Consider the following 16,960-nt stretch of genomic DNA (forward strand, 5'->3'; position numbering starts at 1 on the left):
TCTGATGCTGGAACTTGTACAAAACAAAGAAAAGAAAAACGGAAGTGAGCCTCATTCAGTAGATAACAATCATAGATTGACATGGTGCCAAGTTATTGTAGGGTAAACAAAGTAGAGACAGATCTTACAACTGCAAGAGAATAAATCGTAGACAAATGCGAGTTTTCAGTACTTTGTTGCTGCCTGGACGACCAAATATTTTTTTCTTCAGATCATGATAAATACAGCACACGAGAGAGACTGGTTTGTAAGAACAGGCACCATCCATACAGCTACAAAATGTCACATTTGTGCAACAATGCAGTACCAGTTACCTCCATTAACAACACGAGATAAACACAGCTGAAAAGAGAGGGTAAATAGTTTGTGCTATCTTCTCAGACGACAAATAATTACCAGCAGTATAGTTTGCAAAGAACAGACCACCATTCATACAGCTAAAATGCAACATTGTACAACATACAGTACCAGCTATTTTCGTTAACAATGGGCCATAGTAAGGAAAGAAAAAAAATTACAATGCCTCACTATTTTCTGCATCATGACAACCGAAATGTCCCCAAAAAAAGTAGAGAATGGCTCTGACAGCCGCTGATCTATCATCAAATGGTGGGCAGGTCAGGGCCCCTGTTGTAGTTCTCGACAAACAAAATGCACAATAATTGCATGACCAAACTACCAATATAGAAGGTCAGCAACCATTTCATCGGTCAAGGATTCTAGCAACTCTGCTGTTATGTCTTTTGCAGCTTCATGTGACTCCGTCTTGAAGTCGACCCAGCTCCCGAGAGGGCCACTCATTTCTTTGTACACGAGTTCATCCACCATCCACTCCTCGGCAACCTTCAGACTGGTCATCTCTTGGTAGATTTCTTCCGGCGAGAGCTTCTGCAGAACTGCCATCCCCGTAAACCATGAGCTGTAACCAGCATTGAAGTAGTATGTGCATTTCACGCTTAATACTTCATTCACACAGTCAAAGAGCAGCCTCCGAATCATTCCGAAAGATTTTCCCTCTTCTTCACCCACTGGCAGCCTAAAATTGCCATTTAGTTCTTCAAACAGATGTGGATCCAGGATATTTGAGCTATCAAATCGGTCGAAGTAAGAGCAAGCATTATCTCTGATAGAAATAGCATTCAGTATTTCTCTTAAGAACTTTATCTCCATACGACATGAGCTGCTGCTTTCTGATGGATGTGTTGTTTCGGCTAAAGTCGCTGTGATTGATGAGGCTGTATCAGAATATTCTGATAAAGCCTCCACTTCTAGGACCCTACCATAGTGTGTCGAACCAGATGTTGCTGCTCCTTCTGTTGAACTAAATAACCTTGATTCTGAAAAGGGAGAAATATTGAAGGTTTTGAGAAAGATCTGTGGCTAGTGCTATTGCAACAACAAAGAAACTGTATACTCACTCACCATTTGCATTTGTTCGGCTCTCTGCAGAGCTGCAGGTTTCTGTTGAAAGAGAAGCTTCCCATGTAGAATGGGGGCTTAGGTGAAGATGCTCTAACTCCACTTGATCAATGAAACCATTATCATACTTCACAGATTGAGATGACTGGCCATAAAGAGAAGCTAATGTTAGCATATAAACCAGTTCTTAACTTGTGATGAACATGTACATAAATCCAGGCTCAGCGCTGTATTGATGGCACAGTTAGTTCCCAATTTCCGCAGTTTTGCAGAGAATGAGAAGGTCAAGTGTTCAAAGTTCAAACTATCAAGTCTCAATGCAGTATACCAAAGCTAAATTCCCTTCCTACCTGTATGATCAATGAGATCAATTCAGTGTTTCTATCTTTGCTCAAAGCTGATCATGTACAACCCCAATATCAGTTTACTGCTGTTGCTTCTAAAGGACAACACAGATAGTTGCTCTTTATGTTGTACTATCAACTACTGAACATTCAGGTTTTCACAATCTTCAAACATGAGTGCAAGATAAACTAACCATGTTCACTAATCCTGCTCTAGAATGTACCATAGCTATATGGAGAAAACATACTATGCCTAACTAGGTAACATGGTCATTTGTTTTCCAGCCAATGCTCACAAGGAAAATGGTACCGTGCATAGGACATGTAGTTGGCAAGAAATAGGTAAAATAGGAAGAGTGGTATCTCAAATGCCATACCTGATCATCTTTTAATACAAGATCTGTCCGGGGGAATTTGTCTTTTCCATCCTTTGAAGACTGTATGGAGTCCCTATCATAATCAGTAGATGCAATGCTGGATGTGTCACAGGCTGATGCCGTGTCATCCAAACCTGGTGAAGGGGCGTATATTCGAACACCATTGGCTGGCTTAGAATAGGTTGACCTCACCCCAGAAGTCAATTCTCTCAACTTCTGCTCAAGAAGAAGTCTCAAATAATCACCATCTATGGTATCTGATTCAGTGTTTGATGTGTTGCTTGAAGTTGACACTGAGTTCCAATTCTCTATTGACCGTTTTTCCACTGAATGGGGAAACTGAGAACCATGTAATGATTTGTCAACTGGTGAGGTAAATGTGAACGAAACAATCTCAGTGCTGATTTTCTTTTTGTTCGTGGTGAAAGATGATTGCTCCTCTATCACAATATTGTGCCGAACACGCCTTGGGCTTCTTTCAGTGAGAACTTTATCACTTGGCTGGTTTTTCTTTGAACGCATGCCCTCATCTGGTAATCTTCTCGGCTTGGGGATTGTTTTGGCTGTAGAGTTTGGTCTTCTGTTTGCATAGTTGGTTGGCTGCAATTCCCCCTTTCTGTTGCCTTTCATAGTGTTTTCAGAGCGTGCGCTTGTGACCCCAGCCTTTCTGGGAGCAGCATTTGGTGGATGCAGGTTTCTTTGTTGTTGACTGTGTGTTGCTGACTTGGGATTCAGCTTGCGCTCAACACCCATAGCATTCTGCTTTGTGTTATTTTGCACAAGCACGTTGGAAGAACTTGCCATGCCCACTCTGCTACTAATCTTCTGCCTTTGTTGACTGGACCCGTTTCTCTCAACCATGTTATGTACAGGATCCGTGCGAGTTGGAGGTTTCCTACTGCTTCTGCTTACACCTTCTCTCCCTTGGCCATTTGTAGCTCTAAATTCTGACGATGGTCGACTGACGGCCTTGACCCTTGGAGCAACTGGAGCACCACCATTTGACTGTGAGAACCTGGCAGAAGAGGATGTCTCTGAAGTTACCAAACTTCCATCCAACGATCTTCCACTCTGTGGCTTAGAAGATGCAGAGCCATCACGCCTTCTTGCCGCTTGGGACATTTGCTGGACTCTTACAATCTCCGTTGGGCTGAAGGCACGCACATCATTTGAGTACCCAGCATCACGGACTCTGTAAGAGCTAGTATTCTCAGCTCCAGGCCCAATAATCCTAGATGCCGCCTCCATTATATCAGCAGCATTTCTGCTTGATACATGATTAGGATTCTTCACTGGGGAGAACAACTTATGCTGTGCAACTGAAAGTGTCCTTTTGGCAAACCTTGGAGGCAGCGCTTCCATTCTAAACCGATCAATGGGACTACTCGGCATCTTATGAGGGCTAGAAAGGCCAACATAGCTTCTGCCAATCAACTCATCATGGGCAATAGTTTGGAAGGTATGTTGCCCGGTAAAAGGGACCGGGTAGGGTCCAGATGAGCTTGCCGCAGGCATGGAGTCCAAACCCATAAGCCTCGCCACAACAGTGGGTCCCGTCCTCGCACAAGCTTCGTCGTCGATTACAGAGGATGAACAGCTATGCTCGCTGCTTTCCTTCATACTCATCCCATCTTCAAGGATCTGCCAATATGCACAGTTTGAGACATCAGAATGACAGTAAACAAGCAAACAGAGCAGCTAGAAAAAAGATGATGCAACCCGAACACGCACCGAGTTTGATGGCGTACTCGGCATGCTGCCGTCAACTTCCTTCCCATCTACTGAATTCCCTGCAAGGAGAGAATTGGTGTGTGAGCTCAGCAGCCCCTGTTTTTATTCCTGGAATTTTATCAAACCTTACAGCAACCACTTGATTCGTACAAAACATTTGCTTACCCTGGGACGGCGAATATCCCCCGCCTCCACTGAAGAGCCGCCGCTTGGACTTCTTGCTCTTGCTCCAATCAAAGAGGCCGAAGAAGCCATGCCCCTTGGATGCAGCTTTCTCCACATCCATCCCTCCTCACTGTCCAAAACCTGCAAATCAAACATGTCACACTCAACTACTCAAGCACAAGAGAATCGAATAAAAGCAATCACATTTCACGAAAACGCAGCTAAAAGTAGGTAATCGACAGAGCGCCAGCGCCGGACCAATCATCCCCCCAAAAAATCCGATCTTTATCTGGAATTTGACCCGGACACAGGGGAGGGAGAGCAGGGCGCCAGGCAACCCAAGGCAGATATACCGAGAATGCAGGTAACACCCATACCTGCGAATCGAGCGCCGGAAGAAACCCTCCGGGGAACCAGCCGCCGAAGCCGGAGAACGCCGGCGAAGATCCGTCCTTCCGCGCGCGGCACGGGGTCAACGGCGCGGGACTGGCCGGAGCAGCAGCGCGCAGCCGGGGCCAAATCGCCGCGCGGACCGGCCCGGATCGAGCCGCGCCGAACCGTGGCCCGCCGGGGAAGGAGCCACCCGAAGCAGCGATCTTTCTCCTCGTCCCTTTCGGCGGGCGGCGCGGCGGAGGTGGAGGAGGAGGAGGATCCGCGGGGGGGCGTCACGCCAGGGCCGGACGGGGGCTGAGGGGGCGGGGGGCGGCCGCGGCCGTGGCGCCCATCAATGCTGTCCTGTCCTGCTGCCGTGCTGCACGAGGAAGACGGGGGAGGGGGAGGGGAGTAGGAGGAGGAGAGAGAGGGGGGGACGGACGGGGAAGGAAATTGAAAAGGGAGCCCGGCTCCGGTCCGGGATGGGGATCCAGATCGTTATCGCTCTCTGCGTCACGATTATTGTATGTCTTGTTTATTTGCTGTTTTACCACGGCCCGTGTTCAAAATTTGAATTTTTTTTGTACCCACCCCCAACGGCTCACCAGGCAGGCCATGTCATGGTCAGGACTCTACTCTACTTGGGTTAAGTTAAATATATAAATAAGTAGGGGATTGTTGAGGGTAACTATGGTGATTAGGAGCTTAAGTAGGGTTGTGAAAAAAATAAGAGGTTGAGGGAGGTGAAAGGCGGGATGTCGCGACCACTTGGCGCCTGACAAGTGCGCCAATCAAACATCCCAATTCACCTTTATTTATTATAAAGAGAAGTTTATTCGTGGTTTTCATGGTTATGTGTCCACATTCTTAGCACGAACAACCATTTTTCATAGGAACAAATATAACATTTTATCACGGCTAATTTGCCCCATGGCATTGAAAAATGCTGACATGATAATTATATACATGTCATTTTCCATCGCGAGTGATAAGATTGGTACCCTCGTGGTCGAGCTCTAGGTATGCCATTGATTTTGAGTTTGGGGACTTTTTTTTACTCTCCTGGTGTAAAAAACGTTCTTATATTATGATATCACTAGTACTCCCTCCGTTCCAAAATAGATGACCCAACTTTGTACTAAAGTTAGTATAAAGTTGAGTCATCTATTTTGGAACGGAGGGAGTAGAAAACAGGGCTTTGGTCACAGCTCAATGTACACATTAGTCCCAGTTGCGTTACGAACCGGGATTAATATGAGCATTAGTCCCGGTTCGAGCGGCTAGAGCGTCGTGAAGGCATTAGTCCCGTTTCAAATGGGACCTTTAGTCCTGGTTTGAGACACGGACCGGGACTAAAGGGTGCGATACCATTTAGTCCCGGTTCGTATCTCAAACCGGGACTAAAGATTAGACCTTTAGTCCCGGTTTGAGACACGAACCGAGACTAAAGGGTGCACATCATTTAGTCCCGGTTCGTATCCCAAACAGGGACTAAAAGGGTTCGTGTCTCAAACTCTACCCCCCCCCCCCGATGTATCGTCATTTCAGTTTTGAAAAAAAAACAAAAGAAAATGATAAAAATTTCCAAAATTAAAATCCTTCGAGATGTACTTATATTACCACGTCTACTAGTTACGAAAATTAAAAAACTTAAATTTGGACATGTTTTGCCAAAAATTGTTATGAAAAAGTAAAACGGCTATAACTTTTGCATACGATGTCGGAAAACGTATAACATATCAAAATTTCAGCATGAAAATCCGTATCCAATTTTGACGGCCATAGGTCGTTTTGCAAATTTTTCGAATCCTCAAATTCTAAAAGGAAAAAAAGTTATGCTCAAATTTCAGTTTTTTTGAATTTTGATTAAATCTGGTCAAACTGTGATCAAACTACTTATCAAGAAGTATTAGTATTATTAAATAATTATTCAAGAATATTAGTGTTACTAAATAATTATTTCAATTTTTTTGAATTTTGGTCAAATCTGGTCAAACTACTTATTCAAGAAATAGTAGTCTTACAAAATAATTATTATTATTTAGAATAATAGTTTCAAACTCAAACAGTGAAATGTGTGACTTCATGCTCAAGCTAAACTCTTGGGGGCTAATAGGATTGACATCTTACTATTGTCAGGAAAACAACAAGTGCAGACTTGGAAACTAGGCGGAATAGAACTCGGAAGTTAAGTGTGCCCAGGCTGGAGTAGTGACATGATGGGTGACCGGCCGGGAAGTTAGATGATTTGGAATGATGTGGGGTGATTAGAGAATAGAGACTATAGATTAAATTGAGCAGTGATGAGGGGTGATTAGAGATTAAATTGTAAAATAATTCAAAATTTTGAAAATCGAAAAGAAAATTCAAAAAATATCCTTTAGTCCCAGTTGGTGTTAAGGTGGTAGACAGCGGCCACGTTTAGTCCCGGTTCCAGAACCGGGAATAAAGGCCCTCTCGAACCGAGACAAAAGGCCCGTTTTCTACTAGTGTATGGAGCAGTGATGAGGGGTGATTAGAGATTAAATTGTAAAATAATTCAAAAATTTAAAAATCAGGAAAAAAATTCAAAAAAAAATAAAAAAATTTACCTTTTGTCCCGGTGGGTGTTATCAACCGGGACTAAAGGCGGAGCTCCAGACAGCGGCCACGTGGAGGGCTTTTAGTCCCGGTTCATAACAGAACCTGGACTGGGGGGAGTTAGTCCCGATTCCAGAACCGGGACTAAAGGCCCTCTGAAACCGAGACAAAAAGCCCGTTTTCTACTAGTGTATGGAGGGAGTATTTTTTTTAGGACTTCTCTTGTATAGTGTTCAGTTGTTCTTATATATACTAGTGTTCTTTTCAAGCTAAGAGATTGTGCAGTTGTGTGCGATTATATTCTCTTCTTATCAATTAGCTCGACAAACTACATAAAAGATACATTGTGAAAATCATCACGAGCAATCGCAGTCTCCCTTTTCCTAACATTTTTTTCCTTACCAAAGGGGATTTCTCCCTTTTTCCTGGTGTTTGGTACCTCTATCCCTAGATTGGCCTCGAGGAAACTCATACATGAGCAATGCGTGCAGCCTGCACGTTGAACCGAGATCGTGGGCAAATTTGGAGTGGGCATGGCCGTCATGGATAACAAGAGCAAGTGAGTTCGATCAAGAGCCGGTTTGATGGGACTTGGCTTTACATGATGTCATGTGTTTTCATGCATTGTGTATATACATTTGTGGACCAAGTTAGCAATTCTCTATGATGGACTAGGATAAGTTTCTCGAGTCATTCAGCCACGGGTTTTAGTGAAATATAGGTTTGAGCTCCCTTTTTCTTTGTTTCCTTTAGACAGGGAGGCTTTTTGTGTTGTTCCAGTTCATTATTTGTAAATTGGAGCTTTATTTAATCTGTACTAGTATATACTCCCTTTGGTCCTTTTTAGTTTGCATATAAGTTTTCTTTGAAGTCAAACCTCGTAAACTCTGACCTAGTTTATAGAAAAAAAATATTACTAACATTCAGGATGTGAAATCAACAAAGTTGGTTGGCCAGGACGGTCAAAAGAGGGGTTTGGGATCTGTCCAAACTCCCGCAAATCTCCCCACATTTGTCTCCGCTTTGCGGGAGAAATCGACGCCCCGTGAACTGATACAGGTCGGCGTTGTATGGCTTCCATGGTCCAACGGTTGCGGGAGATTTACGGGTCCGTCTTGAAGATGCCTTTAGAACATCTCTAGCAGACCCTGTCGTGGTTCTAAGTCTGACAGTAATGTAGGGGGTAGGAATGGAGAGGTAAGATTCTAGCTATGGAGTAGTTGTATACACAAGAGGTTTACGAGTTCAGGCCCTTCTCGGAGGAATTAACAGCCCTACGTCTCGGAGCCCGGAGACGGTCGACTGGATTATGTGTGTATGTGTTACAGGGGTGCGAACCCTTTACACTAAGGAGGAGGGTGGCTTATATAGAGTTTGCCAGACCCCTTCGACCCTCAGTTATGTAGGGTTTAAGGTACATTAAGATCGGGCGTTACTGGTAACGCCACAAATAAAGTGTTATGATGACCATAAAAACTACTTAATGACCGACCGTTTGAGTGCAGAGTGACTTTAGATCTCCTGGCTGTCGAGTGGTTGGCTTCATGGTCGAGTGATAGTCTTCATGGTCGAGTGTCTTCGAGTCCGTTGAGTGGAACACTTCCGAGTCGATTGAAAGGTGGTTTCTTCTAGAGATGTCCTTGGGGAGGGTAGCTTGGACAGGTCCATGACCCTACCCTAGGTACATAGCTTCATTATTAGCCCCCGAATGGATCGAGGTTTGAGTGGGGAAGGAGTTGAGAACTCTTCCGACTGATTTTTCGTGCTTTGTGTATATCTTGGTATGGATCCGTGAACCTAAGTAACGACACCAACTTCTTTTCAGTCGCCTTGATCCATTCTTGGTTTTAGTCAAGTGAGTTTCTTTACTTGAAAAGCTCCGAGTGACGGTGTGAAGGAGATCCTCCGTCTGACAAGTTGTTCTGCTGCTCGCGGATTTCGTGGGATTCGAATTTTGGGAAGCGCGCGGGGCAGAGGAGGCCGCAGTAATCGGATGGGATAGGGCGGAGCTGCCTCGATCTCCGCGCCACCTTTTTTGCCACGTATCGCACACACGACTGTTGCGGGATTTGACAGGATTACCTGGGCCTACAGGTCAGTCACTCGGAAGCAACTCTATATAAGCCGCTGGCCCAGGACTTTTGAACAGTGCGCCTTCATTCTTCCCCTTTCTTCTCGAATTCCTCCGCCACCTCTGCTCTCGTCTCGGTGCCGCCGGTCTGTTCGAGCTTCGTCTGCGGCGATGGTGAAGGAGAAGACGGCGGCCCTGGAGCGCGCGAAAAAAGCGACGGCGCAGGCGAAGGCGAAGAAGTCCGGTCGGGGCAGATCTTCCTCGAGGTCTGCCTTGCCGTCGGGCTGGATCCAGGGCGACTGGATGCCCTGGCGATTCGACAGGACGACATTGATGACCTGATCGAGGGGGGATTCATTCCTCACAAATCGGCGCGTCTCCCGGGGAACGAGATCGAGCCGCAGCCTCGCGAGGGTGAGTGTGTCCTTATCGCCACTCACGTCGACTGCGGATTCTCCCTGCCCCCTCATCCTTTTTTCCGGAGTTTCTTGAACTTTTTCGGAGCGCAACTCCATCACTTTACTCCAAATTCCATCATGTATCTTGCTGCCTTTGTGTCTTTGTGCGAGAATTTCTTGGGTTGCCGTCCTCATTGGGGCCTCTTCAAGCACATTTTCACTTGTCGTTCTCAGTCGGTTAAGAAAGCCAAGCCGAGTGACGATAAGACGCAAGTGATTCAGATGTGCGGGGGTCTTGGGATCCAGATGAGAAGCAACAGTTCTTTCCCAGCTATGACTCTTCCTGATTCAGTCCGCGGGTGGCAGTCGACCTGGTTCTACTGCAGAGACCAGCCGACTCTAGGTCAGGCGACGGGTCTTCCCCCTTTCTCCCTGAACCGAGCAAATAAACCTTCTTCTCTGAAAGTGACGCCAGAAGAGAGGGCACAAGTCAAAGTGTTGGTTGGTCGAGTGGTTCAGCTTGTTCGTGACGGGGTGACTGGTATGGATTTACTAGAGGTCTTCCTTCGGAGACGCATCCAACCGCTCCAAGCTCGTGACCATCCGATGTGGATGTATTCGGGTCTCGATGACACCACTCGGATTCATCCGGAGGAGGTCGACGAGCCTACGTTGGAGGGGTGGTTGTCAAGTATCACAGGGAACAAAGACAACCCCCGAGGAGCCAGGAGGATTCCTCCACTCGACCAATCATACGAAGTAGACCAGGTCCAATTCTGCCTCACTGACTGTGATCTTGCTTTCTTCATTATGTTTGCTTAAAATCAGTCGACTGACTTTTGTCTTGTTTGTTGTCTTCTAGACCATTACTGAGATGTACTCGATGCCCAACGGGGCGCAAGAACAGGCCGAGGAGGGGGAGGCGAGCGGAGGCGAAAGTGAGGAGGAGTGGCAATCTGATGGTGAGGAGGAGGAGGATGACGACGGCTCCAGCGGAGAGGAGGAGGAAACCGATCCTTCTCGCACGGAAAGGTGATCCAAGCTCACCCACGACCCCACGAGCGAGCGTGGCAAAGCGACTACGCCTGTTGGGCAGTCGTCAAAACGGCCTCGGACGTCTTCTCCGGCGCCGACTGAAAAAGCACCGAAGCATCCACAAGCGACGTCATCTAAGCCGCTGAAGGCCTTGCCCAAGATGAAAATGACCATTCCCACCATTTCCAGGTAACAGCAGAACTTGTGTTTTCTCGTTTAGCATGGGCAGACTCTTGGTCGACTCATTGACTAAACCGACTGGTTTCTGCAATCTGCAGTGCTGCTACCTCCGAGACCTCTGCCAAGAATGAAGACCAGGAAATGGAAGACGCTGTCACCTCCAACCTTGGTACGATTTCTGTGGTTTCACACTTGGTCGACTGACAGCTCTTGGTTGATCTCTTGGTCGACTGGATTTTCATTTTTAACTTTGAAATTTCCTGTAGCTCCCCCTCATGTCATTGATCTCCCTGATGATGACGACGAGGTGTCGCTGAGGCCGAGGAGGAATAGAAAGGTGCTGGCTGGCAAGACAACTTGGACTACATCAGTGCCTGGGACACCGGTTTAGGAGGGCGGCAATACCACTCGGGCTTCCGTGTCCTTCGCTGTGCCGCTGATGAGTGCTCAGTGAGGGAGTCCTGGATTAGGGGGTGTCCGGATAGCCGGACTATATCTTCCGCCGGACTCCTGGACTATGAAGATACAAGATTGAAGACTTCGTCCCGTGTCCGGAAGGGACTTTCCTTGGCGTGGAAGGCAAGCTTGGCGATACGGATATGTAGATCTCCTACCATTGTAACCGACTCAGTGTAACCCTAACCCTCTCCGGTGTCTATATAAACCGGAGGGTTTTAGTCCGTAGAACAACAATCATACCATAAGCTAGTTTCTAGGGTTTAGCCTCCTTGATCTCGTGGTAGATCTACTCTTATACTACCCATATCATCAATATTAATCAAGCAGGACGTAGGGTTTTACCTCCATCAAGAGGGACCGAACCTGGGTAAAACATTGTGTCCCTTGTCTCCTGTTACCATCCACCTAGACGCACAGTTCGGGACCCCCTACCTGAGATCCGCCGGTTTTGACACCGACATTGGTGCTTTCATTGAGAGTTCCTCTATGTCGTCACTTTTAGGCCCGATGGCTCCTCCGATCATCAACAGCGATGCAGTCCTGGGCGAGACTTTTCTCCCCGGACAGATCTTCGTCTTCGGCGGCTTTGCACTGCGGGCCAATTCGCTTGGCCATCTGGAGCAGATCGAAAGCTATGCCCCTGGCCGTCAGGTCAGATTTGGGAGCTTGAACTATACGGCTGATATCCGCGGAGATTCGATCTTCGACGAATTCGGGCCATGGCCGGGCACGCCGCACTGTCACGATGGGCACGATCTAGCTCTGCCGCCAAACAGTGTCCTGGAGGCTGCACCCGCGTCAGCTCCGACCCTTAATTCGGAGCCAACTACGCCAATCGAGCACGGGTGGTTGGACACCGCCTCGGGGGCTACAATCTCTACGGCGATCCAGCCGAACACTAGCCTTTCCCTCCACGATGCCCGTGACTCCAAGGTGCCGGACTCTTCTCCGGACTCCAAGCCCTCCGCGCCCCCACTAATCGAATCTGATTGGGCGCCGATCATGGAGTTCACTGCCGAGGATATCTTTCAGCACTCGCCCTTTGGCGACATTCTGAATTCACTCAGGTCTCTCTCTTTGTTAGGAGAGTCCTGGCCGGACTATGACCGGCAGGATTGGGATACGGACAACGAAGAAATTCGATGCCCACCCACCACCCACTTCGTAGCCACTGTCGATAGTTTAAACGACGTACTCGACTTTGACTCCGAAGACATCGACGGTATGGACGACGATGTAGGAGACGAACACGAACCAACGCCTATAGGGCACTAGACAGCCACCTCATCTCATGATGTGTACATGGTGGACACACCTAAAGGAAGCGACGACGAGGAACAGAGGGAGGCAACGAGGGAGCGTTCCCTCGAAAAGCAATCAAAGCGGCGACGTAAGCGCTGCTCCAAACCCCACCTCGACAAAGACAGCAGCCATACAGAGCCAGCCATAGAGCAGGACGAGCCGGCGGACGACGAACATGCCTTCGAGCAACCGTCCGAACAGGGCAACTTGGATAAACAAACCGAACAACCCGTCCCCGGCGAAAACGGCATTCCGGACGACCTTATGCCGGATAAGCTCACCGAGCAGAAGAACCTCGACAAAAGGTTCGTTGCAACCGCACGTGGCCTGAAAAAGCAGAAGCTAAAAACTGCGGAAGATGCACTCAGAATCAGATGGAGCAAAGTACTCAACACCGCAGACAAATACGGCGGCAGTCGCCACACTAAAAGCTATCCGAAGCGAAAGCTACTGCCGGAATTTGACAAGAAGGCCTTAGAGCCCCCCCCCTTCAAAAAGTAAGAAAGCCACCCGGTCGGATAGGCGACCCAATGGCCAGCATAAAGCGGCAAGCGGCGCCGCATTCAAGCCGGCATGCGACCCACTCAAGGATTCGCATCAAAAAGATGGCCCAGCTAGATCTATCTATCGGCCAAGAAAGCAAGCTCTCGCAAGCTATGCAACACAACCAATATCCGAACATCACGGCACACCCAAATACAGGGGTGCCGCACACCCCCTATGTTTTACCGATGAGGTTCTGGACCATGAATTTCCAGCGGGATTCAAGCCCGTAAACAAAGAGGCATATGACGGAACAACAGACCCTGGAGTCTGGATTGAGGATTATATCCTCCACATACACATGGCAAGAGGATATGACTTCCACGCCATAAAATACTTACCCCTCAAACTTAAAGGGCCAACTCGGCATTGGCTTAAAAGCCTTCCCGAAAACACTATTGGAAGTTGGGAAGAGCTTGAGGATGCTTTCCGGGCAAATTTTCAAGGGACTTATGTCCGCCCTCCGGATGCAGACGATCTTAGTCACATAACTCAACAGCCTGGAGAGTCAGCCCGGAAATTCTAGAACAGATTTCTTACTAAAAATAATCAGATAGTCGACTGTCCGGACGCCGAAGCCTTAGCAGCTTTTAAGCATAACGTTCGAGACGAATGGCTCACCAGACACCTCGGCCAAGAAAAGCCAAGAACAATGGCCGCATTAACAAGCCTCATGACCCGCTTTTGCGTAGGCGAGGACAGCTGGTTGGCAAGATGCAGCACCGGCGACCCAAGTACATCCGAAGTTGGAGATGGAAACGGAAAACCCCGGCGCAACAAGGACCAGCGCCGGACTAAGGGAAGCAGACCGGAGAGCACGACAGTCAATGCCGGATTCAAAAGCTCTCGACAGAACCAGAAAAAGCCGCCCCTCAAGGATAACAGGGATGAGCTATCCAACTTAAACAACATCCTGGGCAGGATATGTCAAATACACAGTACTCCCGGGAAGCCTGCAAACCATACCCACAGAGATTGTTGGGTCTTCAAGCAATCCGGCAAACTCAATGCCGAACACAAGGGGCTCGACACACCAAGTGAGGACGCTGACGAACCCCACAAGCAGAGCGCCAGGAAACAAAAGAATTTCCCACAAGAAGTCAAAACAGTAAATTTACTTCACGTGACAAAACAGGCGGCGCGAATAGAGATACGCGCCATACGGCCTATCCTAAAGGAGTCCCGCCAGTGGTTGTTCGAACTGATCTCCTTCAACCATCAGGATTACTCTAGAAGTATCCGGCACGCAGGCTGGACTGCCTTGGTATTAGATCCAATAATTGGCGGTCTCCACTTCACAAATGTCCTGATGGACGGCGGCAGTGGCCTAAACCTGTTATATCAAGACACAATCCGCCGCATGGGGATAGACCCAACAAAAATCCGCAATGGCAACACTTCTTTTCAAGGAGTAATGCCAGGCCCAGTGGCCCATTGCACGGGCTCGCTCCGGTTAGAAGTTACGTTCGGTTCCCCCGACAACTTCCGTCGCGAAAGACTAACCTTCGCCCGCTTTAACGCAATACCGCATTATGCGTCTCTTACACTTAAGATGCCCGGTCCACGAGGCATCATCTCATTAAAGGGGAAGCATTGAGTCCGCCCCCCGTGCGGAAGACTGTGCGGCTGCCTTAACAGCCCCACAATAAAATGGCTTCATCAGCCAAAACATCTAAACAGGTCATTAAGACCACGGACACGGATAGACGAGTCCGGCATAAAAATATCATTGAGAAAAGCTTAAATAGCTGTATACCCCCGTACTAGGGGCTCACACATATAAAATAAGAGACAATTAAGCTCAATTTTACCCATTTCAATTTATACTTTGTTTATTTAGTATAACTTCTGTTCAGCATGACCTTTCTACAACTAAGTTCCTCTCTTTTACAGATGAACGCCGTGCTGCGCCCGTCCAGGATACGGCACAACGGAGACACAGGCGCAGACGTGCAGCAGGGACTCGTTCCAAGGATTCTTTTCAGATTAAGACCCTGCGTAAACCTTTTTTACTGTCTCTTGTTGATACACATCCCCTGGTTTTTCTTTTGGTATAACCAAGGAGGAGGCTGGCGTCTTGGCATGTGGCCATGTCAGAATTTTGCACGTACCTGGGCACTAGGGGCTTATACCTAAGGGCGCTGACCCGCCCGCCCTCATAAAGACCGAATACCTTAGGGAGTGTTTGGCGTCGCGAGTTTGGCCTTATATGCACCAGCTCTGAATCATGTCTTTGGTCAAGTGTTGGGTTGCCCAGCTCCTGTGTTTTGCTGCCTTACGTTCCGCTCTATCGGCTAAGGCGACACCAGGAGAACTACTGCGATTGTGCCCCGGTTCGGCGAGGCAAGCACCTCAGTAGAGAAAGCCGAAAACTGACTGTCATGATATAGCGTGAGACTGGTCAACCACTCGATGACTTACCGGAATCTATAGGATTCCTCCACATTAACGAAGGGCCATTTCCCAGCCAGGCACATACGCGCCCCGAATCTAGGCGAGCGCAGGCGCCACCAGGGGCTATCTAAGTAGCCTCACTGTCAAGCTGCTATGGCTAAGTGAAAGTGATAAAGCATTATAGTCCAATTGCCTAGTTCGTTGCGCTATCACCTCCTTTGTAGGACCAAGACGTTGGATCAAGTGTGAAAACGCGCCTTCTGGGAACACCCCCGCATTATTTGCGTGGGGGCTGAAGCCGACGACTGCCATCTTTCAGATGATATATATATATATATATATCTTAAACGGCCGCACAGGAGGTGTTACAATACTTGAAGGCACAAGTATAAAAAGCTTCTGCAATTTATCAAAATATTGTTTTACAATAACACATGCTATTCGAACATAGCACCCTTCGAGCACTATGTCTCTATTACACGAGCGCCTTGCAGAACTTCCTGAAAATAGTGCTCTGCAGGTACTCGGCTTCCGTCCAAATCTCGGGATGCAACAGCGGTGGTCTCCATCTTCGCCCAGTATGTCTTGACATGGGCAAGGGCCATCCGCGCACCCTCTATGCATGCTGACCTCTTCATAGCATTAATACGCGGCACCGCACCAAGGAACTGCTGCACCAAGTCGAAATAACTCTTCGGCTCCGACTTCTCCGGCCACAGATAACTCATGACACTCTTTATGGCGAGTCCGGACAACCTATTTAGCTCTGCCCATTCGGCTAGACGATCGGCCACTGACAGTTGACGCTCTGGATTGTGGAACTATGACCAGAAGAGCTTTTCCACTTCACGATCTTCTTGATCTCGAAAGTGCTCGGTCGCATCAGCAGCACTCGCTGCCAAATCCAGATAGGTGTCCGCCGTACTCCACAGCCGGTCTAACGGAGCATGCTTAGGATCACAAAACTTTCTCCACAGCATGAAGGGCTTACCAGCCACGATTTCTCCGGCCTGACGCAGCTCCTCCTTCGCAGCTCTCATCGCAGAGCGAGCATCCTTGGCATCAGCAATGGCCTTCTCCAAGTCCGTCTGCCCCGCCCGGTCTTCTTTTTCAAGAAGCTTGCAACGATCAGCAGCGCTCTTCAGCTTCACGGCCATCTCGGCCATCTCTTTCTTGCTTCGGCAGTGAGCAGCCTGTTCGGCTTTTAGCTCTTCAATTGCCTTTCCGGCAGCTGCATCACTTTCCCTGGCTTGCTCCTTGGCTCGGGCAAGTTCCGCCCGAAGATTCTCCATGGTAGCGGCACCATCTGCGTCAAGCATACACATTGTAAGATATTGGCATAAAGCTCCTCTTACCAGGTGCCGCCAGAGGAATTACATACCTTGTGCCTCGTCAAGCCGCTTGTTGACAAGCGCGATGTCGGCATCTGCCACGTCAAGTTGCCACTTTAGCTCGGCAAACTCATCAGTCCGGCTAGCCACCGAACACTTCGCCGCCTACGTATGAAGGCGGCATATCAGACCTAGGATTATGATCCTCTGCGTGCCGTCACTTTTGACAACGCACAGAGTCTCAGGGGCTACTATCTAC

The 16,960-nt window shown here is 48.2% G+C and overlaps 1 protein-coding gene across 1 annotated transcript; it reads right to left on the reverse strand.

Annotated features, from left to right (window-relative positions):
• Nucleotides 1–348: 348 nt before the first annotated feature.
• On the reverse strand, nucleotides 349–4,825 carry LOC123087812 (uncharacterized). Its single transcript, XM_044509921.1, has 6 exons — nucleotides 4,414–4,825; nucleotides 4,037–4,177; nucleotides 3,872–3,930; nucleotides 2,141–3,781; nucleotides 1,423–1,564; nucleotides 349–1,337 (listed from the first exon to the last, which is right to left on the reverse strand). The coding sequence occupies exons 2-6, from the start codon at nucleotides 4,155–4,157 to the stop codon at nucleotides 676–678; spliced, it is 2,625 nt and encodes an 874-aa protein (XP_044365856.1). The 5' UTR covers nucleotides 4,158–4,177; nucleotides 4,414–4,825; the 3' UTR covers nucleotides 349–675.
• Between the last annotated feature and the right edge of the window lie 12,135 nt (nucleotides 4,826–16,960).

The sequence above is a fragment of the Triticum aestivum genome, chromosome 4A, assembly GCF_018294505.1.
Source record: "Triticum aestivum cultivar Chinese Spring chromosome 4A, IWGSC CS RefSeq v2.1, whole genome shotgun sequence".
Taxonomy (NCBI): Eukaryota; Viridiplantae; Streptophyta; class Magnoliopsida; order Poales; family Poaceae; genus Triticum; species Triticum aestivum.